General features: G+C 37.3%; 1 protein-coding gene across 1 annotated transcript in view; it reads right to left on the bottom strand.

Annotated features, from left to right (window-relative positions):
* LOC112049579 (kinesin-like protein CG14535) overlaps positions 1 to 25,425 on the bottom strand; it is a 413,102-nt gene that overhangs the window by 260,818 nt on the left and 126,859 nt on the right. The window contains exon 4 of the mRNA XM_052883591.1: positions 21,687 to 22,066. Coding sequence (XP_052739551.1) covers positions 21,687 to 22,066 — 380 coding nt within the window. The remainder of the gene's footprint in view (positions 1 to 21,686; positions 22,067 to 25,425) is intronic.

Genomic DNA, 25,425 nt, shown 5'->3' with positions numbered 1-25,425 from the left:
GTAACTGATAATAACTTACAAAATATGTGTATGAAGAAAATCAAGTTTTACATCTTATAATCTGGGTCACAACGAGTCCCAAGTTAATTAAATTTTCCAAACTTATGTTGGAGAAAATAAATCTAGCGGCTAGCTTCACCTGACTTTTTTTTAATAAAACTTCCCAAAGAAGCTCAAAGTCGTCCGTACCCTAAAGGTGCTTTAACACTGCAGAAAAAAATGTGAAATTTAATAAATATTATCCTTGATTACGAAATTTTACACAAATATCAAATTTTTATTATTTTTTTTTTCAAGGTATATGAACAATTTATGATTGTTTTATTACAAACTGAATTTACAATAAAGAATGTACAGTAAATATTTTATGAGGAATTAAAAATGCTTTCTATCGGGTCTGGGGAGCCTTTTCTTTTAGATTTATTTATCCATTACTCATTGCATCATGTAATGAATTTCTACTAAATAACGCCTGCTCGTAAAGACAAACAATATAGAAAAGAATAGAAAATAATACCTACTGAGTTTTACGAGTAAATGCCAATAAAACACATAATATGAGTTTATCAATACAAATAGAACTTCCAATATTTTATGGATTTGGAAGGTTAAAATATTATGTAGGCTAATTAAACAGCACTAGCAGGGCACATTTTAGATTAGACATAGACAGCTATGCCACGTTATGTAGACAACATATTTATACGCATGCGGTTAGAAAAAAAACATCAGTGCCGCGCGTTATCGCACTGGTTTGTGTGTAAAGACCCTTAGCTAAGGCACGTTCACACGCACGATAAAGTTGACTCGCAGTGAAAAACGCCGGATTTCCGTCAGCTAGGCCGCATAATAAAACTTGCGAACTATAAGGAAACTTGCCAATAAATCACAAAAAGGTCGATTCTGTTTCTCCGAGACTTTCTAAACGTTACATATTTTCTGTCCAACATAACTTTGTCATAACCAGACATTACATACACATATTATATATAATTCCCCGTTGGACCAGTGGTTAGACTATGCGGTTTTGGATCGTGAGGTCCTAGGTTCGAGCCCTGCGTCGTGCAGTAAAATATTGAGTTATTTTTCTTCAGTGAAATTTTCAGTAGTAGTCCGGAGTTTGTAAGTTAGTAATGTTACAACCTAGTGCTTCGGAGAGCACGTTAAGCTAACGGTCCCAGTCCCAGATTATCATTAACGTCGGCAGTGGCTCGGTAATGAATTTAACATTATCTCCGCCAACCCGCAATAAAAAAGCGTGGTGGGCCTAAGCACCATATAAGGAGAGAAACCTGGTTCTGTAGGGAGCCGTTAAAATAGACTTTTTATTATGATGATGATAATGATGATAATGATGATAATGATGATGATGATGATGATGATGATGATGAGAGAAGTAGAGAGCTTTGATAGAGTTTTAGGCTTTCTAACTTTGTGACAAGTTATGAAGGTTAAGTAATGAAAAAATAAGTACCTATATATTAAAGAGCCTCAATAGCTCAACGGTAAGACCGGATGGAGTCAACACCGAGGGGTGGTCGTTCGATCCCCGTTCCGTTGGTCAACCGTTGGTTGTCGTACCCACTCCTAACACAGTCTTTCCCGACTAAATGGTGGGGAATGGGTTTATTGGTCATATTAAAAGATATGATAAATATTCTTTAAAAAGAAAGTACATGCCTGCCTGAAATTGAATCAAAATCCTGTACACTAAAGTATCCCAAAAAGGTAACATAATACATACAACATAAATGTTTTATGTACAGTATACGATATAATACTGAACATAAAACATTAAAGTTAATACCTAAGTGTCAACCAAGCATACCAAAATGTACTAATCAGAAATCCAGGTCACATTACAACGGAACAAACGACCAGTAAATTACACCACAACTGGCAGATGTTAAATAATCACCGATGTAGTAGTTCCCGTGGACTAACCTCGGGGAATCACTTTTCCATCAATTTAATATTCCATTATGAGCCGGCCATGCTAGCCACAAAACGAAAAACCGGCGGCAAAGGCCAAATAAATTGCTTATCGCGGAGCTAAAGTTGGTCTGGAAGGGACATGAAAAATTAAAGATTCAATTTCATTGGTCTTTCGCCCGCCTGTGTGGGGTCTGCATGCTGAGTATTGTCATTAAAAGCAGATAAACACCCCACTGCTGGACATATACTGTTTTATGAACTTCAAAACCTCACAGTTGACCGCAATATGCATTTCGCGTATCACGCTTGAATTCTTAAGGTTAATTTTCATAGGTCGTAACCCACCTTTGCTGTATATTGACATTATCAACCGACAAACGTCCCGCTCCTGGATAGGTATAGGCCTCTTATGAGGACTTCTATGACCCGAACGCAGCCAGAGTATGTATGACGCTTAAATTCCTTTAAATATAGAAATAAATACTTTATTTTCATTGGTCGATAACCAGCCTGTGGGAGGCTCTCGCATGTTGAATATTGACATTGTCAGCTGATGGACGTCCACTGGTCCACTGCTGGACATAGGCCTCTTTAAGGACTTCCGAATAACGGTCTTGAGCAGCTCTCTGTCTGTCATCGGTCCACCTTGGGGTCGATCAACACTGCCGTTCCCATCACTTAATACCACGTCAGTGGTCAATCAAACAGTTCAGTAGCCCCGCGACAAAATGAATGCTATCCTACTAATATTATAAACACGAAAGTTTTTATGGATGTCTGTACCTATGGATGTTTGTTACTATTTAACGCCGCAACTACTAAACCGATTTGGCTGAAATTTAAAATGGAAATAGATTTTACTCTAGATTAACATATAGGCTACTTTTCGTTCCCGAAAAATTGATAGTTCTCGAGGAATTTGTGAAAAACTAATTTTCACGCGGAGGAAGTCGCAGAAGTCCGCTAGTTATCAAAAACACAGAGTGCTTGACACTAATATTCCGAGCGACCTTGACTTGAGGTATCTAGTCAAACATAAATCCGTGGTAAGTACGTTCAATATTGAGTTGGGTGTTTTTCTTTCCTAAGACACTATTACTTAAGTTTCTTAGCCAAAGTGGAATTATCAGAAGTTTCGCGCAATGCATTTAATTGCAAATTTCTTGTTGTTACCTAACTTGAAGGCTTTAAAGAAATACGGTCAACTTTTGTATTCGACTTGGAGACTGAAAAAGGTTTTGTTCCTTTTAGTTTCTTTGGTTTCGTTTCGTTTTCGCCTTTATAACCAACTTCCGTAAAGCCAAAAGGGTTTTATATTTTACCAATATGTCTAATGTGTAATTTGTATTTGGCCCTTGACTACAATCTCATCTGATGGTAAGTGATGATGCAGTAGTCTAAAATGGAAGCGGGCTAACTTGTTAGGAAGAGGATGTAAATCCCCACCCCTTTTCGATTTCTACACGACATCGTACCGGAACGCTAAATCGCTTGGCGGTACGTCTTACCAGTAAGGTGGTAACTAACCACGGCCGAAGCTTCCCACCAGCCGCAATACCCATATAATAAATAGCGTATACGCTATTGAATCGATTTTGATGAATCAATCGTTATTTTTAGGAAAAACGTTTATTTTTACGTCAGTTTATGTTTTATTGGTGGAACTTTCAAGTTGTGGATAAAAAGCTACATTAATGAATGTTTTAATTATATACATGGAATGCTAACCTTTGACAGGGACTTAAGTACCTTAAGACCTGACTACAAAGGTGATATTTCCACAACAGGATTAAAAAATAAAATAAAATGAACTTTTTTAACAAGTTACCAGCAAAACGCATTAATTACATAACGGTCATCAGACGTACTTCAAAGTAAAAAATTAAAATAAATAACATATTAATTATACGTCCGCAGACCGGGTTCACCGTCAAAGTATAATAAATTCCTTTCTACCCGCATACACCGAAAACAATGTCGGTGGCGCGCGGTTTCAATTTGCAAATATTTTTAATTTACCACCGCACTTTCATTACGGTGAGTACGTTTGAAGAAGGCGCACGTACCGTGGAGTAAGTAAGTATGTCTATATGCTAACATCTCTGTGCTTTATTAAAAGTTAAAATTCAATAAACCGGTAAGTCTCTCCTTTAAGACCATAACAGAAAGAGTTCTGCGTTCTAAATTCTGCGTTCTGTCCAACGTTTGTCACTTAATATGAACGAGTTGAAAGCAGGTGGTTACATTCCGCTACCTGCTATCTGGACGATGCTACAAAGTTACAAACGATACAAAGAACGCAAAACGCAGAACGCAGAATTCAGAACGCGGATCTCTTTCTGTCATCGTGCTTGCCGTTCGTGTTCATTTTGAAAATATTTTTAATTTACCACCGCACTTTCATTACGGTGAGTACGTTTGAAGAAGGCGCACGTACCGTGGAGTAACTAAGTATGTCTATATGCTAACATCTCTGTGCTTTATTAAAAGTTAAAATTCAATATACCGGTAAGTCTCTCCTTTAAGACCATAACAGAAGGAGTTCTGCGTTCTGTCCAACGTTTGTAACTTAATACGAACGCGCTAAAAACAGGTTACATTCCGCTATCTGCTATCTGGATGATGCTATAAAGTTACAAACGATACGAAGAACGCGAAACGCAGAACGCAGAATTCAGAACGCGGTTCTCTTTGTGTCATCGTGCTTGCCGTGCGTGTTCATTTTGAAAATATTTTTAATTTACACGGATTTTGAAAATTATTTATTTGTTTTGAAGGGTTTGATTCCAGGGTGGTCCCATTTTTTTCAGGATTAGATGATGGCATCCTGGAGAAATCGAGGAGAACTTTTGAAAATCGTAGAGACGGCTGGTGCGTTTGTTCGTTTGTTAGTGTTTCCATAGGTTTCCAAATAATGCTCACTTGGAATGGTGACAAGAATATTGGCTGCATTTCCGCGATGGACAGCCTTTGCGCAAAAAATGAGCCAGCCCTTCTGTCACCATTGGAAGCAAATAACCGCTTTGTAATTATCCTACGAGATAACATTAATATCCTAGGAATGCAACAAGTATATCACGAACTAAAGTAATTTTTCACCATCATCTTAATGAGATCTAGTAATAATAGACTAGTGCTCTCTCATAACTCATACTTTTATAATAAAATTATTTTCGTAATGCTTTCACATTATATCCCTGTATTTGCTAGTGCGAATGGAAAATGTGTAAAACTTATGTTTCATTTTTCATTTTCCTCACACATTTTCCGTTAATTGTTTTTTATTTTTACCAATTTTGAATTTTGAATTTTGCTAACTTGCGTCTATAGTAGGTACATAGTAGAATTAATTACCATGTTGAGGATTGGAGACAGTAATATTAAAATATCTAATAATCTTTCAAAGGTATTAATAAATTAAGTAATAACTAGGTCGGTATTAATTAATTTTTGTGTCGTATGTTTTGCAGTGTTGGCATTTGTACCAAAAATTAAAAGTTTTTGTGAAACGAAAGCTTATAGAAAAGTTGTTGAATGTTCAAGATTATTTTTTTAATTTACTTTATTTTTTTATATTATCCCAGTATTACTACGGGAACGGGAACCACGCGGGTGAAACCGCGCGGCGTCAGCTAGTTATTAATAAAGTAAAGGACTTGCACTCAGATACGCAGGTTTTCTTTTATTTTAATTCTTATTTGAGAATTAAATAAGAATACGTAAGTATGTGAAGACTGTCAGTCATCCACATTGGGCCGCCGTGGTAACCAATCATTCTGAGAGTAGGCTCGTGGTCAACAGTGAGCCAATATACGTTGTTAATGATAACATGACCATTAAAATATCATAAAAACTAAACATTAAGGTAATGTATGCAATTCGTGTATAGGATCACAGAAGAAAGTTTTATTGGCAGCGATAGAGTTGCTACTTCGGGACTTCAATCCTCCTGACACACAAACGTTGGGATTCGTTTTAAAATTGACTCCACGACTCGAATGGTGAAGTTTTCGTCCCAACTTGTGTCGAGAGAGCAAAGTTACTTTGTAATATTTTAGTTGGAACGGTTAATTTTAGTAAAACCGCAGCTGACCCCGGCTTTGAAAGACGTATCACTCAACATAATCAATGTTACAAGAATACATTAGTTACAACCTCACTGTAGTTTTTAGTGATAGTAGAATTCTTTGTGTTACAAAGATCGTCCGAGGATTTTTTTTATTCTTTACAAGTTAACCCTTGGTCACCGTCACCTGATAGTGATGATGCAATCTAAGATGGAAGCCTCCGTGGCGCAGTGGTATGCGCAGTGGACTTACAAGACGGAGGTCCTGGGTTCGATCCCCGGCTGGGCTGATTGAGGTTTTCTTAATTTGTCCAGGTCTGGCTGGTGGGAGGCTTCGGCCGTGGCTAGTTACCACCCTACCGACAAAGACGTACCGCCAAGCGATTTAGCGTTCCGGTACGATGTCGTGTAGAAACCGAAAGGAGTGTGGATTTTCATCCTCCTCCTAGCAAGTTAGCCCACTTCCATCTTAGACTGCATCATCACTTACCATCAGGTGAGATTGTAGTCAAGGGCTAACTTGTACAGAATAAAAAAAAAAAATAAAGCGGGCTAACTTGTTAGGAGGATGAAAATCTTTCGGTTTCTACATGACATCGTACCGGAACGCTAAATCGCTTGGCGGTACGGTTTGCCGGTAGGGTGGTAACTAGCCAAAGCCAAAGCCTCCCACCAGCGAGACCTAGACAGATGAAGAAAACCTCAATCAGCCAACCGGGGATCGAGCCCAGGACCTCCGTCTTGTAAATCAACCGCGCATACCACTGCGCCACGGAGACCGTCAAAAGTACTCAGTATTATAGAGCTTTTTGTTTGTCATATCGTCCTGCCGTAATTGCTTATGTATCACCAATCAGCATTACTGTGTTCCGATTTGCAGGGCATAGTCCTCCTTATCTTAAGGAGAAATTCACATTTCTGGGAGTGCAATCAGAGCTAAGAACATGTCGTGCTCTTACTCTGTGTATGCCTTTCCATAGGAGTAAATTTTATAAGTGTTCATTTGTTGTTCGTGCTATTAAGCTATGGAATGCACTCCCAGTCGACATTCGGAAATCCAAATCCCTTGACATGTTTAAAAAATCCGTTAAGACATATTATCTTAGTCACTAGTTACATATTTTATTTTATTAGAATATTTATCATACGACATAATGATATATTTATATATTAGTTTATTTTATGATATTTATAATTATTATATAATTTGTGTATTATGGTTTATGTATTAGTGTGTAGTTATTTGTATGTATGTATATGTACAATATTATCACGTACACACCACCTACAGTTGTCCTAATAAGTTCCTAAGCCTAAGGTTGCCTGGAAGAGATCGCTACTAAGCGATAAGGCCGCCTTTTGTATTCTACTTTTTCTTGTGTTTCTGTTTTGCTTGTTTTCTTTTATTTTTGTGGTGTACAAATAAAGTGTATTAAATAAATAAATAAATTAAATAAATAGTCGGCTTTTACAATGAATAGCAAAAAAAAATCACTATTCATAATGGACTTTCACAAAGTAACGCCTGCATTTACTCAATAACTATGGATTAATTTTAAAACATAATATAATCTTCAGCAGTCTGCCATAACTCTTCTATATTCCGATAAATAGTACGACAACGAAATTAGGTCACAGTGAAATTCACTTTGAATTGCAAATAATCTTAGGACTAATTACAAAAGGCGCCTCAGGCGGGAAAGACAAAATGTATGGCGATGGAAACTCAAAAGATGTTCGCACATTGTAGAACGAACCGCAAGATGTAGCACGCGACACTAGTAAACGAGAACGACATAATAAATATGAGTATCAATGCGTAACAACAGCCATTAAATGGTTGTTTTATTTGCTTCGCATATTAGGACGCTGTATAAAGTTAAAATAAAACGTGACGTAGTAGACAAGGTATCTCAAAAAACATAACAAAAATTCAACCGACTTCGACAATATAAAACGTACCGACTAAACTAAAAAGCGTAAATAACATCATATTATGTTCTACTTGCTGATTAGTTTGAAGGAGTTGCTAACACGAAGATGTGTCTGTTAATTCAAGCCATGTAAAAACATTAAAATTTAGGTTTTTATACAATGTTATTTCATGTAGTTCTTTCAGAAATGGCTTAAATTAACATGACACTGGCTTAGCACCGTCTTCAAACTGATGAACAGGTAGAACATAAGAATATAATGATGTTATTTTTCGCTTTTTAGTTTAGTGGGTACGTTTATAGGTTTAGAAGTCGATTATATAATAAAAATATATTATATATTTTTATCTATTTTACTACAATTAATGACATCAGAGTTATTTAAAATGTAGACTAAATCTTATTTACTCACCATAAACTTAATGAGAAAAGTTCTACACTTTAGATTGAACGTATTAAATTTAATTAAATTAATGTAATAATCCTATTATTTACCAAGATTTTAGACGTACCTAACTTCAATTGATAGTTTGATGATAATAATCCATCCACGATTAATGTAATATGCGATCAGCATTAAACCAACGTAGGTATAAGTTCCGCAAGATTTTACAGTAGTATTTGTAGAGTTTCTTTTAATGAACTCTAAATATTTCAACGGTTTGAGAATGAAATTGGGTCGGTTAGAGGTAGCCCGTTGGGTATTCATTTTGTAACCGAGATTTTATAATTCGGCAAAGTTATAACTACTAACTTCATAGCAATGTTTGACGTTTGGTAGTCTTTAAAGGTTTCGGGTTTTCTTTCAAATTGTTAAAGAGTTTTATTAGTTGATGGAACAAGAAGCAAAACAATAAATAATGCTCCTAGTAATACATGTTAAGAGACCATAGCATAATAACAAAAAACGGTTGGATTTTCTGTCGTAAACTTCCAACTCGGCACTTTAAAAGATTATGATCTTACTGAGTAATTAGTAATTTAACTTTATAATATACTATTTTTATACTAAGAGAATGTCCAATAACTTCACCATAGTATTTTATTAACTAACTATAAATAAGGAGCATTCAAGAAAAACCGTCCAATCGACTTAAGAAATACTTGTTGGTGTTAAACCTCACATCTCTGTAATTTCATCGACAAACCTAAATGACAACCTTCATCCACACCGCGCTGGTCTTCCACGATGATGGTCCTCTGAGATGATCTGGACAACATAAATATTTTCAAGATTTTTAGAAAAAAATATGTATTTATTGGAAAAATAATCAATGTTGTACTTTTATAAAGGGAAAGGTGAAATGAGTTTATCACTCTACACAAGTTACCAACTGGCCTCTTGACTATTTTGGTCTTTATTATCAACCTCAAATCAATTGAGAAATGTCATCCACCTACTGTATGATATCAACCAGTAGGCACTGGATGACATTTGTTACGTAGAATCTCAACTTCGTATATGTCAACTAGCGTACGTCAAAGATAGTGAATTAGCCTGCAGGTACCAGGAAATCATAGGACATTGAGAGGTTGATTCGCTAAAGTCAATTTGATGTCTTGTTCACGCATTGTCACGTCAGTCAAAGGACGGTACAGTCATGAACGGGACTAATTAATTAATTAGCACGGAACGCTTGATCCGGTGTGTTCTACCAGATTCCATTAGCGGTGATGCGTATATATACTAAAGCTTGTACTCCACCGCCATATATCTGAGTCCTAAAATTCTAGACCCTAAATTAAGCACAAGTATGTAGTTTTTGCGTATGCAGAGTTACCCACTTTGAAAAATTTTAATAAAAAAAAATACAACCGACTTTAAAACCTAAAGACGTACCCAATAAATTAATACATCATCGGCTTAGCACTGTCTTCGAACTGTTGAACATAATACTGGACATACTATGATGATAATATATAGTAAGAATACCATTAAGAGTACCGGCTCTTATTGACAGAATTTGCCTGCCGAATCGGTGGTAGTCTTTACAAATAGTCAAACTTGACGTTTCAAAAGTGCTTGTAGACTAGCCTACTTGAAATAAATTAATCTAGAATTTTGAGTTTTTTTAATTACCTATGACAGTACCACCGCTCTCTGTAGAGCGATAATATCCAGGAGGTTTTCATCACGATAAAAAAAGAGTAAAGTCATAGTAATCGTCTAGTAAACTGAGGACGAGGTCAATGAGAAAGCATTTTCGATTAATTAATTCCACGGCTAAACACAATTTCGTTTGCCATTCAATTTAACTTTTTAATTACGTTATGGACATACCTCGATTATATTTGAAATTTACTGTAATTTTGCGGCTTAACTAATACTACAATTACATACCTATCTTAGTGGCTTTTAATCAGATCCATACAAGTATTCTGGAATTCTAAATGGTACACCATTTAGAACTCCAGAACTTGACTTTATTAACCTTCTTTAATGGCGCTACACTCTTTGAGTCTAGGTCTCATCCACTGATGAGGTCTCATCCACTGATGAGATCTCATTCACTGCAAGTCGGATCACTATTCGACGCCATTCCTCCCGTGCATCTCTTTTAGTAGATATTCGTGAAACGAATCTCATTCACTGCAAGTCGGATCACTATTCGACGCCATTCCTCACGTGCATCTCTTTTAGCAGATATTCGTGAAACGGACCATTGAGAGCAGTTTTGATCTGGTCTGTCCAGCATATTGATGACCTGTCACACGCTCTTGTTCCTTCAACTTATCCCTACTCTACAAGTCGTTCTATGGACGTGTATTCTATATCTATACTAACATTATAAATGCAATAGTAAGTCTGTCTGTCTGTATGTTACCTTTTCACGGCTAAACGGCTGAACTGATCAAGATGAATTTTGATGTAAAGATAAATGGGACTTTGGAGTAAAACATAGGGTACTTTTTGACACTGAAACAAAAATAGAAGGGTGTGAAATAGGGATTGAAAGCTTGTATGGAAAGTCCTTCATTTTTAGAGTTACAGTTTTAAAAATTTGTTCATACATCATAAAAAAATTGGAAAACCTAATCTGATTTAAGAATTTTTAAAATTCAACGCCTAAGTGGTGAAATAGGGGTTGAAAGTTTACATTGATTTCCACGCGGATGAAGTCTTGGGCGTCCGCTAGTCCATTATAAAAATAAGAAACAAACAAAAATATTCATTTGACACGCACAATAAACAAAAGACTCTATAAAAGTAATAATAAGTACTAAAATAAAATGAAAATATATTAAATAAAATCTAAAGATGTGCTGGGTACCACCATCGTCACCACTTAGCATGTGCGCCGCTAGTGGTGGATCTACCAGCGCAGCGCTGGTCTTCCGTGGAGCCATAAGCCTTAGTACCCACCTCTGTCGTCACTTTTCAATTTTCTTCATTGAGTTCCTTAATGATAAAGATGCTTGGAGGCCGTTGGATCAGCTTCCACCTTCACACAGGAAGTAAAACTATAAGAAATGTAAACAGTAATTGTTATCAATTGTAAATTATAATACTGTATGACTTTTTCAAAAGAGCAACTGTTGAGTTTCTTACCGGTATCTTCTCAGCAGAACCTGCCTTCCGAACCGGTGGTAGAATCTTTACAAATAGTCAACTGACGTGTCAAAAGTGCTTGTAAACTGAGCCTACTTGAAATAAATGATTTTTGATTTGATTTGACTTATTGGAAAGCAGTAAGACCAATGGCGTGCATAAGGTTGTTGATCAGGGTATGCACTAGTAAGACAATTTAAACAGGAAAGAAAAAGTGCATTGGATAAACATTAACAAAATAATTGATTATGGCCTAACCGTTAGGGTACGTAGAGCTTTTTTAATGCATGTATGAAGAACACGCCACTGAGTGAGACTTTGGAGCATCCAGAATATCAAAATTGTGTACCTATTGCGTGTGTCGTGGAATGTGGAGGCAAAACCCGGCCTGTACAAAGGTGAGAGAGGATATAGGTCGAATATTTCTTGGGCACACTCCCGTAATATATCCCGTAAAATACCGAAGGGACGATCTTGCTATTTAGAAAGCTTTTATATTATATTTGTATTAAATTTTACTAGCAACATTTAAATTACTAAAAAGGTTACCCATTGATTGGTTGATTAAGATAAGCTATATGAATGAATGAAATGTCTTATGTCTTGTAACAATTTTTGAAAAAAATCGATGACCTGATTGTAAGCCGAAAGCTTACAAACAAAGCATTGTTTCAAATAGCATTATATCGTATGTCCGTCAGCTCGACGTAGGTCTTTCAGAATGAGAAACACACTCGGTGCTAAACTAGCGAATTACTGTAACGAAAAGAAAAATAAAAAAAAACCTTCTCCTATACAGCATCTTTTCTGGTTAGTTTAGATCCAAATTCTTCTAAATTTATGTGTAAAAATGTGTTTCCAGCCTTACAATAAACGATCATACGGGGCCAGGGCGCGACGTGGTAAGACCTCTTGAATCTCACGAGAGCACATTTAAGTCTTCATAAGGCATCAATTTAATAAAACGCTTATAACCTCCCGGGCTCTACTTTATTAACCTTCCAAGTATGAATATAATTTGACAGTCGCTTTCATAAATTGCGGGATCTTTTAAAAAATCACCGCTAAAGATCGAGTCATTCACATTTCACGTTGGTTCCGTACAAAAAAGATCGAATGATAGAAATGATAAATAATTGTAGGTAGGTAAATGTTTTTAGTACAAAAAGCACTGTACCATGTACTCGTATCTTATGTGTTCAAAACGCTAAAGTGTTATAGTATACTTTTAATTGTCAATCTTTGTGCAGTAAATATTTTAAATACCGCAAATTGTAAATAGAAAAGTAGAAATAACAGCTTTTCGCTAACACTCAAAACTTGGTTACGAAATATCATAATTTAATGGATATGGTAATATAATGATTTCAGAGAATTTATTTTGCTCAATTAAGTAATGTTTAATAATAAAAAAAATGTGAGCTGTCACGGGACGCCTGGCAGATGTGAAACATCGACATTATTTTGTAAAAGTAATATGCAGAAAAGAACAGTGGGAGAGAATCGCACAGTCGATTGCGCATGCCGACGCGTCACCACACCGTACACACTACTGCATATAGACTGTATATATGTATATATATACCATCATATAGCTATATAATAATACTTGAGCTTAAGACAACAGTCTCTCTCTCTATAGTCGTTGCTTCATTACTGAAGATCGTGGTCCTGGTAAGATGCCAGCCTCCTGCGGGTCCACGCCTTCCATCGGCTTCTGTTGGTGGCCATCACTGCTATAGTGTAGAACTTCGTCCCTTTATCCTCCTTCAGCTGGTCAGCCCATCGTGTTGGTGAGCGGCCCCTCGGTCTTTTCCCGTCAGTGATGCCTGTTATTATTAATTTCTCCAAACTCACATTATACGGCGTGGCGACTGCAGTTTGGAGTTTGGAGTTTGAAGACAACAGTACAACAACAAAATATGTTAACAATAAAATGTGTTGAATTTTATATTTCAGGCGCGGATCCCTAAAAATCACCGCCAAGCTCCTCTGTCCAGAGTGCGACCGCAGACATATTATTACGGGAAATTTATGGCATCAGGACGGCAAATTATCCCTGTGAAATCTTAAGAATTATGTAAAATGACCTCTCGGCGACATAAATTGGCGCTCATGTTGTGATTATAAGCGATTTATTATGAGAAAACGATTTATTGAACACCGTCTGGGATGTCATTATATTTTTTGGGATGGTCCTTTGTAGTGGCCAGCATTATTTATCCGCCCCATTCTATAACTTCAATTCGTCATTCTGAAGAGACGAGTAAGCAATCGAATGTCATTTACCTACTGTGTGATCTCACTAAGCACCGTGAGCCGAATATGAGTTGTTAATGATGATGATGATGATGGACGTTGGAGTCCCAGACGTTGGTGCTGGAATGGCGACCGCACTGAAAAGCGCAGTGTACCGAGGACATAAGCGGGTTGCAGGGAGCAGCTGGGTGCTGGCGGCTCGAGACCGTTGTGCTTGGAAGTCACATCACGATGCCTTTGTTTAGCAGTGGACGTCCGTTAACTGATAATGATGATAAGTGGCGCTTTGGAGTAACCCGCATTGTAGTAGCGTAGTGGGTCTAAGCTTCATACCCCTTTTCCTATAAAAAGTCAGTGATCCTCGCCTAATATCCTATAAGATAGGTTGATAATTATGATAACGATGATGATGATGATGATGATATTCAAAATATGTCGTTTATTAATAAAAAAGCACGGCATTCATACATTTTCTTGGTAAAAGACGAAAGCTTAAAGCTTAAATTGTATTATCTACTACAAGTTGAGGGTATTTCGAGAGTTTACGAGTTTAATGAGGGGCGCCGGAGGATTTTTTGTACATTATTGTGCATACTTTGTATACCTCCCTACCTATTTCTTTTGAAAGTCGACTCGTTTGAAATTAAGAAAGTTTTTTGAAAGGAAGACTGATCTCTATCTGTATTATTTATACATAAAGCGTTTGATATAACGTCCTAATATTAGTAGGTACTCGTAACAAGACATTGTTTTGTTATCTTAGGCCACATCTATATATAGCATCATCATTTGACGGCCGGGTGGCGCAGTGGGTAGTGACCCTGCCTCTCTGCATCCACGGCCGTGGGTTCGATTCCCACAACTGGAAAATATTTGTGTGATGAGCATGAGTGTTTTCCAGTGTCTGTGTATTTATACATTATATATAAGTATTTATATGTAGTATATAATTGTATATTAATATTATAATATCAACTATCTTAGCACCCATAACACAAGCTACTATGTATGCTTACTTTGGGGCTAGATAGTGATGTGTATTTTTTAAGTATATTTATTTATTATTTTATTTATTTATCATCACATTGTAGTCGAATACGTACTACCTAACTGGATCATATGCCCTAGGTATACCCTAGGGCATATGATCCAGTTAGGTAGGTCCAATTTCGAGAAAGAGGTGAACCGTCGAATCCAACTCGGCTAGGCTGCATTCGGAAAACTTTACATCTTTTCGTCCAAAATTCCTCAGTGCCTGAAGACAAAAGTCTTCGAACAGTGCGTGTTGCCAGTGATGACCTATGGTTCCGAGACTTGGTCGCTAACTATGGGCCTCATAAGAAGGCTCAGAGTCACGGACGATGGAACGAGCTGTGTTAGGAGTATCTCTGCGTGATCGAATCAGAAATGAGGAGATCCGCAGAAGAACCAAAGACACCGACATATATCAACGAGTTGCGAAGCTGAAGTGGCAATGGGCGGGGCACATAGTTCGAAGAGCCGATGGACGTTGGGGTCCCAAAGTGCTGGAATGACGACCCCGCACTAGTAAGCGCAGTGTTGGCCGACCCCCAACCAGGTGGTCTGACGACGACGTCAAGCGAGTCGCAGGGATTCGCTGGATGCAGATGGCTCAGTATCGTGATGTTTGGAAGTCCTTACAAAAGGCCTATATCCTGCAGTGGATGTCCATCGGTTGATATGATGATGATGATGATGATGAGGCCACATCTACACTTACCATCAACAGGGTTATTATGTAACTCGGTGTACCATTCAACAATCAGTCAGTACATCATTTTACATCGTATTTTCGGTTTTGCAACCAACTAACATTGTTTTTTCAACGAAACGACACAATTATTGTCGTTTTACGTACAATGGCATTAGTACAGTAGTGGTAGTAGCAAGTAGTAACTTTATTTTAACGAGAAACTGGTATTTACGTAATTTCGTTGAAATAACCATGTTAGACGATCGCAAAAACAAAAAATCACTACCACTTTATGTGAAATGGCGCAGTCAATGTAATGTCGGTGAAATAAATATGTTAGAGGATAACTAAAACAAAAATATGATGAAAAATGATGTAGTGGCTCATTGCTTGAATGGTACACTGAGATACATAATACAGGTGTACTCAATGGTGGCCAAGTGCGAGCCTGTTTCATATTTGAAATTGCACTTAAAGTGACGCTATTTAATAACAAGCATTATAGTATATACTAGGTGGAAGCACGCGACTTCTTCCGCGTGAAGTTCTATTATTCCAATATCCCACGAGAACCATTTTTTTACCTTATATTTTAAACCACGAGTTTTTATCAGGATAAAAAGCAGCCTATATGTTGCTCAATAACCTCGTTTATCACCCAGTGAAAGTTCCATGAAAATCGGTCTAGCCGTTCTAATGATTATCCCCGACAAACAGACAGACAGATGAAAATTTTAAAAATGTTTCATTGTGTTCATTAGTAATCATGTAAATAACAAATAAGCATTTAAAAACACAACATACATTTTAATTTTATTTATATACGTATGTTGATTTACATACCCGTGATAGTCCAGTGGATATGACCTCTGCCTATGGTTCCGGAGGGCGTAGGTTTGAATTCGGTCCGGGGCATGCACCAACTTTTCAGTTATATGCATTTTAAGAAAATAAATATCACGTGTTTCAAACGGTCCAGGAAAAAAATAGTGAGGAAAACCTGCATACCTGAGAATTTTCTCAATTCTCTGCGTGTTTGAAGTCTGCCAATCCGCAATGGGCAAGGGTGGTGGACTATTGGCCTAACCCCTCTCATTCTGAAAGGAGACTCGTGCTCAGAAGTGAGCCGAATATGTGTTGAGAATCATGACGATTATGATGATTGATTCAGAATTAATTGTTGACGCATTGATTTTAAAGAAGGTCGCCTTATTCAGAGGAATAGTTTCAGCTTTCACTTTCGCCCTTAATCCCGTGCGATAAGAACTATTTTGTGAAGTGCATTCAAGTATTAAGCAGGCATGATTAATCAAGATATAATATCAAATTGCTACTGGCCTTTGATAAAAGATTTCCGTACTGAGCTTTATTATTAATCCTCTTTACCAAAAAGGGAATGTACAGTTGCCTTCAGAAACACGGGTACAAGTTTGTATTCGTTTATTTGTATGGTTTTGATAAAAAGTATTTCCACTTTGTTCAGTTGCCATTGAAGAATATTACATAAAAGTTTTTTCTTTACTAATAAATAATTTATTATTATCTTATCTTATCATAGTACATATGTCCACAATTTTCCCTCTCCTGCCAATCAAGTGAAAAACCTTTGCTTAATACAGTACAATAATAATAATCATCTATTAAGATTAATTCTTATTGAAGAGTCTTCATCTTCTAGTGAGTCTTTCTATAAGTCTAGCCCCTTAATCTTAAGGTTTAAAGTCCAATGGAACGCTAAATCGCTTGGCTTTGCCGGTAGGATGGTAACTAGCCACGCCCGAAGCCTACCACCAGCCAGACCTGGACCAATTAAGAAAACTTCAATAGGCCCAGCCGGGGATCGAAACCAGGACCACCGTCTGGTAATTCTATCGTACTACATAACGGAGGCCGTCAAATATAAAAATAAGTCATAGTCTCACTGCAACTCATGTACCTAAGTAGCTTTCATTCGCGTCGCGGCATTTCACAAAATATTATTATAATTGAAGCTTACTGTACATGATTAATAATGCAATACACAGACTCTATATGGGCAGAAAGTTTCGCGACAACTTCGAAAAGTCATTTTAAAGCTCGCTCATGTGTCTAATTAGAATGGGGTTGGGTTTAAATTTGAATAAAACTCATTTTGCCGTTTGATTTAACCAGGGAAACCGGTGGTGTGAGGAAAAATGGAATGAAAACAGAGTTGACGAAACTTAGTTTGAATTGTTATTATAGGTTTGCCGTTGCAAGTTGCGAGATATTTTCCTATCATTTAGAATATATTTTGCTAACTGACTACCGCAAATAGGTGAGTTATTTTAAAGTATTAAATATTTTTAACTAAATTTTCAGACCAGAACTGACGAACGGACTATAATGAAGAAAAAACACAGGACAAAGATAAATACTAGGAGTGGTTACAAAAAATAGCGATTAATTGTGGCTGGGAGTGAACCCAAGACCCTAATTTTTATTATAAATACTTTTCAGAGTTTTAAGTTTTTAGCAGAGTTTAGTTGAGATTTTTATAAACTAAAAACTTTGACGTAGTTAATTACGTAATACGTACGACATATCTATGATAAAAATGTATCTATCGCTAAATGTGTTGCGCAAATCTCGAGAACGGCTGAACGGATTTGGCTAATTCTTTTTTTAGAATACTCATACCTTGAAGTACGACTATGGTTTTTACGGGGGTTTTGTTTAGGGTAGAGGTACAAGCCCTAGAGGCATAGTGCAACGTAGGCACCGGTAGTTTTAGTGAGGTCCCGGAACCTTCCACAATGCACAATGCCACCGAGGGTGTTTTAGTGGTAAGACCCCCCCCCCCCCCCCCCCGTGACAAAAAGAAGGGGTACATTAGGGGTAGGGTACGGGTAGGTTAGGAGTATGGTATGGTGTACGGTAGGTGAAGAATATAATAGGGGTAGAGAATGAGTCAAAACCAAGCTTGACCGGGTCCGCTAGTAAGAGAATAAAAATTAATTAACACATCTCTTACGATAATAATAGTGCTCAAATAAACGAAACATGATAATTACGAGTATCTATCCCACATTGTGCTTATCTATAGTCCAGCAAATCCATTAAATCTAAACATGAAACCAAGTTAATACTAAACCAATACCCAAATACATCAACATGAAAATCCGACTGAAAGCTAAAAGCGGTATCGTCAAATACGTTAATTTATATTCATTTCATACCCCGCCTAGTTGAAAGCGTTTATCCATTACATATTCTAATATCAAATGTTTAATTTCATTTGCATATAAACACAAACAACCATGTGATTAGCGGAGGTACAATTTACAGATTTCCGAGTATTCTGTAACGGAATACAAACATTACAGTACGAATAGCGTATGTATTCCAATTAATATTGTAATGTGTATTTAGGATTTAGACTACCGGGATTTATTTTGTTTTTTTTTTTAATCATAACTTAAGGGAGGGTAAACCGATTCATAACGTAACGCGTTACGGCGCCACTCTGTCGTGCTTCCCTTTCTCTCAAGCATACGGCAGTATGTTTAAGTTATCACATCTGTCGAGCTTTTGACGGCCTCCGTGGCACAGTGGGAAGCGCGGTGGATTTACAAGACGGAGGTCCCGGGTTCGATCCCCGGCTGGGCTGATTAATGTTTTCTTAATTGCTCCAGGTCTGGCTGGTGGGAGGCTTCGGCCGTGGCTAGTTACCTCTACCGACAAAGACGTACCGCAAAGCGATGTAGCGTTCCGGTACGATGTCGCGTGGAAACCGAAAGAGGTGTGGTTATTCATCCTCCTCCTAACAAGTTAGCCCACTTCCATCTTATATTGCATCATCACTTACCGTCAGGTGAGATTGCAGTCAAGGGTTAACTTGTAAAGAATAAAAATAGAGCTTCCGGAAACGTGCACGTTTGTTTTATCCACAAAAAATAAATCCATCAGTATGCAATAGTACAAAGAGTAATGCCTACCAGCCAAAACAGCGACATCCCTTGAAAACCAGGTATACACCCACAACCCTTAGCATAACAAACAAGAAAACGAACAAACAATCGTAGGTCTTCAAAAAATGTCGTAAAACTCAGGCTGTATGGTCAACAATCTTGGCTTTTCCCCGTCGTCATCAACCCATATTCGGCTCACTGCTGAGCTCGAGTCTCCTCTCGGAATGAGAGGGGTTAGGCCAATAGTCCACCACGCTGGCCCAATGCGGATTGGCAGACTTCACGCAGAGAATTAAGATAATTCCCTGGTATGTAGGTTTCCTCACGATGTTTTCCTTCACCGATTGAGACACGTGATATTTAATTTCTTAAAGTGCACACAACTGAAAAGTTGGAGGTGCATGCCCCGGACCGGATTCGAAGCCACACCCTCCGGAATCAGTGGCAGAGGTCATATCCACTGGGCTATCACGGCTTTTCCCCGTTGGGGACAAATTAAAGATGAATTAAGAATGTCGTTAAACGTTGTAGCAAACTTTTTTGTTATTCCATTATTAAAGTATTCCATTATCATGATTTTCTTTATTTTTTTTTTTGTATACTTATTCCCGGGTGGTTAGGGTAGGCCAGGGTGGATGGGCATTCCCTTTTATCTTGTAAGGCTTGAATTACTAGGCCAGCGCGCTTTAACTTAGACCGCATTACTGATTTCTACCAGGCGCCATTGCAAAGCGCAAATTAGGAAATATGAAATATGAATTCACCCGAACTGGGAATCAAATTCAGGACCTCTCTGTTGAGATCCACATCACATCCAACTGCACCAGAGAGGTCGTTTAAAATGAGTCTTGCTACTGCAGATTTAGCAATTGGTAGCATTGGTAGCTTACTCAATCATACATATTCCATTGTATCTGTTTAGTCATTAAGTATGTATTGTATTATCAAATGTTTAATTGCATTTGCTGATCAAGTTTGTGATTAGCGCACATTCATCGATGGATTTGAGAACAATTTGAGTGCGATAAAATTACGAAATGCTAACAATTGAAAGCTTTGCCAGACCATACCATATAATGTCATACGGCATTACAAATATACAGGGTGCTCGGGAGTTTTTCCCATAACTTCATCATAACAAGTCCACTTATAAAATCCGACCTGCATAACTATAACTTGACAACTTCGTTCGTAACACTCCCGATGGTCCGCGCGGGCCGGGGGGCGTGTAGCGATGAATGAAAAATCCACGACTGATGCACCTCATTTCCCGATTCACACCCGCACAGTCTTTTCCCCCGTTGCCCGCGTATCATGGAAGTGTCATTAACGAAATTGTCAGACTATATTTTTCTTAACTATTTTTCTTAACTTGTACGTTTTCATACAAAGTAATTTAAATTATTCCGAATATCCATGTAACACACGCCTTTATCTATCCTTAAAATATGTAATCGTATTGGTAAGACTGTCGTTATCGACGAGACATTACAACTGGCACTTCGCACTTCACAAGTAAACTACTTCATGAATGAACGAATGAAATATACTTTATTGTGTATCAAAAAGAATAGTAACAATCAGGAAATTAACTTAAAAACTAATGTACAATTGGCAGCCTTATCGCTAATGAGCGATTTCTTCCAGAAAACCAAACTTCATGATATTCATCAAGGGACACAATTTAAGATATATATATATTTACATAAGAAATATTTTTTACTCCCAAAATATTCATTTTAGAACACATGTTCCTCAGACATTTTTTATTAAATTTCCTTAAAAAAAAATAGGTAACCCTAGAGTTATGGGAAATACTCCCGAGCAACCTGTATACGCTCGTATGTTATTTATTACATATCTAACCAACGACATTTGAAATTATAAACTTATCAACCCACAGTTGTAGTGGTGAATCAGGCAACCTTTAGGGTTTCAAATTAGTTTAACAAGTGTACTTACGATTTTTTTTAAAATTAACCAACGAGGTAATCTAATAGTAGATTAAATAAATTTCTATAAAAAAATTCCATCATTCATATTTTATCCCTAATGAAAAAAAACAGAATTATGTTGGATCCGGTTCCTGCTTAAAAACTAAGAAGAAGAATAACGCGACGAGCTTCCATTCATGTCGATTAACTTTACAGATGCATCAAAAGATCAAACTCAGACATCTAAATTCATTCGATTTTTTTATTATTTATTGCACGATTCATCAACATTTTTATTAATCGGAGCATCTTTAACAACAACACAAACAATCAACAAGTGAAGCAAACAAACAACAAAATCTCACCTGACACTCTGGTATCCAGCTCTCCGCTGCTCGTTCCTCCGTCGTTTGCACTCACTCTCCACTCTCTTATCACTATTCTCACGTATCGTATGATATCGGGGTTGATAACTTTCGAGTTGCGTGTACAAGCGCGCGCGTGGCGCCTCCGTTCCGGGTCTCTGCGACATAGAGCCCTCACGTCCGTTCACAGTGGCGGTTGGAGCCACACTGTGGGAAAATGGGGAGCCGTGTAGCCTCTCAGCCACCCCTGGTCGACGCTTTTCCTCGAAAGCCATCCGCGGCGGCTTAGGCTGCATCAGGCTTATCTTTTTCTTCTTCGCTGTAGATGTCACGTAAAAGAAGTAGCCGTTGCGGTCCATTTTAGGGGCAGTTGCTTTGACCTGGGGACAATACGAACATTATTGTCGACTTTTCATATTCACTAAATATATATAAGAAAATCAACATAATAGTCCCATCAGCGAATGGAAGTCCACTACTGTTAAGACTCTGTTTTCTAAGGGAACTGATGCTACACGTAACTATGGTAGAACATAAATAAGAAAGAAAGAAAGAAAGAAAGAAAGAAAGAAAAATGTGTTTATTTCGAAATTTTGCCACACATCACAATATCTCCAGTACGCCAGTATGATAAAAATAGTAGTAGGTAATAGTAAATAATTGTGGTAAGTTACACGAAATTAGATCACTGAAATATCGAACAAAAAAAATACATACTCGTAATAATTATGAATAGCCCAAAAGTAACTATGACTTTGACATTGACTTAGCAAATAAAAAGCAAGTAATGAACCACGACCAGTTGCACATTATAAAGCGAATGGAAGAGCTTTCCACTCACGAAGAATGACTTACGAAATATTATAAAAATCAAGACCAATAAATCATAAACATTTAAATATCGAAGTATAAAAAACAACGACAAGCACTTTTTTAAATTTCGAAAAACCTTACAGAAATATTTTAAAGCTCAGTCAATGAACATCATTCGTAAATGACAAACTCGAAAGCAGGAAACAACTAGCGTGCGGTAATCAAACTCGTAACCTTTGTAGTCGCGAGCTAACTGCTCTTACTACGAGGCATAGTAGAGTCGAGTGAGAGCCATTATCCTTTCAACATGGGAATATAATGAATGAGATGGTATGAACTAAAAATATGCGTGTAGTCTGTGACGTTGTATAAATAGACGCATTATACGACGGAGTTCATTATTGGAGTTTACTCCTTATGAATCGATTTTTCATATAGAGCCCCCGGTATGAAAAAAATATGGGCAGTAAAATTCGATGAACGAATGTCAGCGTTACGTTTTTTTGACAGCGTTACGTAAGACGACGACACACACTTATTTTCAGTTATGGACGTCCATTCTATACTGACAAATATTTAAATGTGAATATCAGTAATTGGCCTTATCCACAAATTTAAAGTCGCTCAACGAGCTATGGAGAGTGCTATTTTAGGAATCTCTCTGAAGGACAAAAGGAAGTCCGTAGGAGAACAAAATTAATAGACGTTTATTTAATTAGCAAACTGAAGAGGCAGTGGGCGGCCCATATTTTTCGCAAAACAGGCCATATTTGTCGTGACCGCTGGGGCAGACGTACTCCGGAGTGGAGTCCACATGCCAGCAAGCGCAGTGTAGGACGCATCCACCAGCTAGATGGTCCGACTACATGAAGAAGGTAGTGGGAAGTGGTTGGATGAGCAAGGCAGAGGATCGTGTGTGATGACACGCTCTCGGAAATGCCTATGTCCAGTAGGTCCTATACACATGTTTTGAGAACGCAAAAATGTTACATGACAGAATAGAAAATTTTTAGACGGTAATCCAGTATTCAAGACGAAATCTAGTGCACCGCAAGCCCAACCGCGTGCTTTAAATAGTTCAAAGATACAGCCTTACCCGTTTGATTACCGGTAATTACCTTGTTTGAACGCATATAATGTGTGACGCATCTACTTTTATAAAATCATCTTAGTCCATAATAGTTTCTTGAGCAATTTGTGTGATAGAGATATAGTGGAACATGCAAATAAAGCATGTTCGTTTCATAGCAGTTGAATAAATAGATTTTTTTTTTATTTATGTAGGCCTTAGTACCTACTTTGTTGACTGTAAATACATACGTAATTTTTGATTAAATTATTTCAGAGTATCTTTCGTTAATGTTATATTTCTATTAGTTTATCTGTTTAAGGACACGTTTGCATATCTAATTACTTAAATAGTTATATGCACAAATATAAATTAAAGTAATAGTCCAAGATCCCAGATGCCCCAGACTTCTCACTCTATAAGTTTTTATGACATTATTTTGTTAGAACTACACGTCTTGTTAAGTTTTGGGGTAATAATAGACCCGTATCAATGCGGTTTCTGAATATATAACTACAGAATGATGTCAAACCACGATTTTTTCAACATTCAATAGCAATGCAAAGATTTTGTTTTATTATTTTTATTTTAATAATTAACAAAATTGTTCCTAGCTATTCGAAGCACAACCCATAAGTAATAAAACAATACATCTGTAACTGCGTAAAAATTGCGGAAAACCGCGTGTAACTTATTCTTTCCCAGCATTTTATAATAATATTCAAAGGAATCCAAGATATATTCCTCAAAGACAGCTGCCATCCGTACACACTTATCTGGATTTTTCCATAAATTTTCCTTTATTTTCGCCAAACTGTTCCGCTCGCGTTGCCGTCAAAACTGTTATCTACCTAAACGTTCAGCTGATATTAAAATATAAACGTATTTTCAATATTCTTAACCAACTACTGTCTAAAAGGATAAATATGCGAAAGTTTAAAAAAATAACTCATTAAATAAACTGTCTTATCAGTCGGTAGACTTGAATCTTTAAAAACTAACCACAACCGAATTGAGGTGAAAACGATTTTTTTGGAGAAAAACCAGAAAGGACTCGATTAGTGTTCAAATTATAGTTTACTAGCGGACGCCCGCGACTTTGTCCGCGTGGAATTTAGTTTTCACAAATCATTCGGGAATCATGGATTTTCCCGGGATAAAAAGTAGCCTACGTGTTAATCCATGCTATAATATATCTCAATACCAAATTTCAGCTAATTCGGTTAGTACTCGAGGCGTGAAAGAGTAACAAACATTCATATCATTAAAATCATCAGTTTTCGCAAATCTTGGGAAACCATGGATTTTTTCGGAATAAAAAGTAGCCTATGTGTTAATCCAGAGTAAAATCCATTTCCATTCCAAATTTTAGCCAAATCGTTTCAGTACTCGTTAAAGAGTACAAACATCCAAACATCCATACAAACTTTCGCGTTTATAATATTAGTAGGAAGTAGGATTGGATAGTAGGATGGATCATTATAAAAAAATAATACAATAATGTTTCGTTACCTATTTAAAAATAATACGAAGTCGGTCAAAAATACTCTTGTTTTTAAAAGTTAGGGTACAACTGTAAGAGCCGTGATAGCCCAGTGGATATGACCTCTGCCTCCGATTCCGGAGGGTGTGGGTTCGAATCCGGTCCGGGGCATGCACCTCCAACTTTTCAGTTGTGTGCATTTTAAGAAATTGAATATCATGTGTCTCAATCGGTGAAGGAAAACATCGTGAGGAAACCTGCATACCAGAGAATTATCTTAATTCTCTGCGTGTGTGAAGTCTGCCAATCCGCATTGGGCCAGCGTGGTAGACTATTGGCCTAACCCCTCTCATTCTGAGAGGAGACTCGAGCTC

This window comes from Bicyclus anynana, chromosome 9, assembly GCF_947172395.1.
Source record: "Bicyclus anynana chromosome 9, ilBicAnyn1.1, whole genome shotgun sequence".
In the NCBI taxonomy this organism is placed as follows: Eukaryota; Metazoa; Arthropoda; class Insecta; order Lepidoptera; family Nymphalidae; genus Bicyclus; species Bicyclus anynana.
Note: the sequence above shows the minus strand (reverse complement) of the source record. Positions and strands in the feature narration are given on the sequence as shown.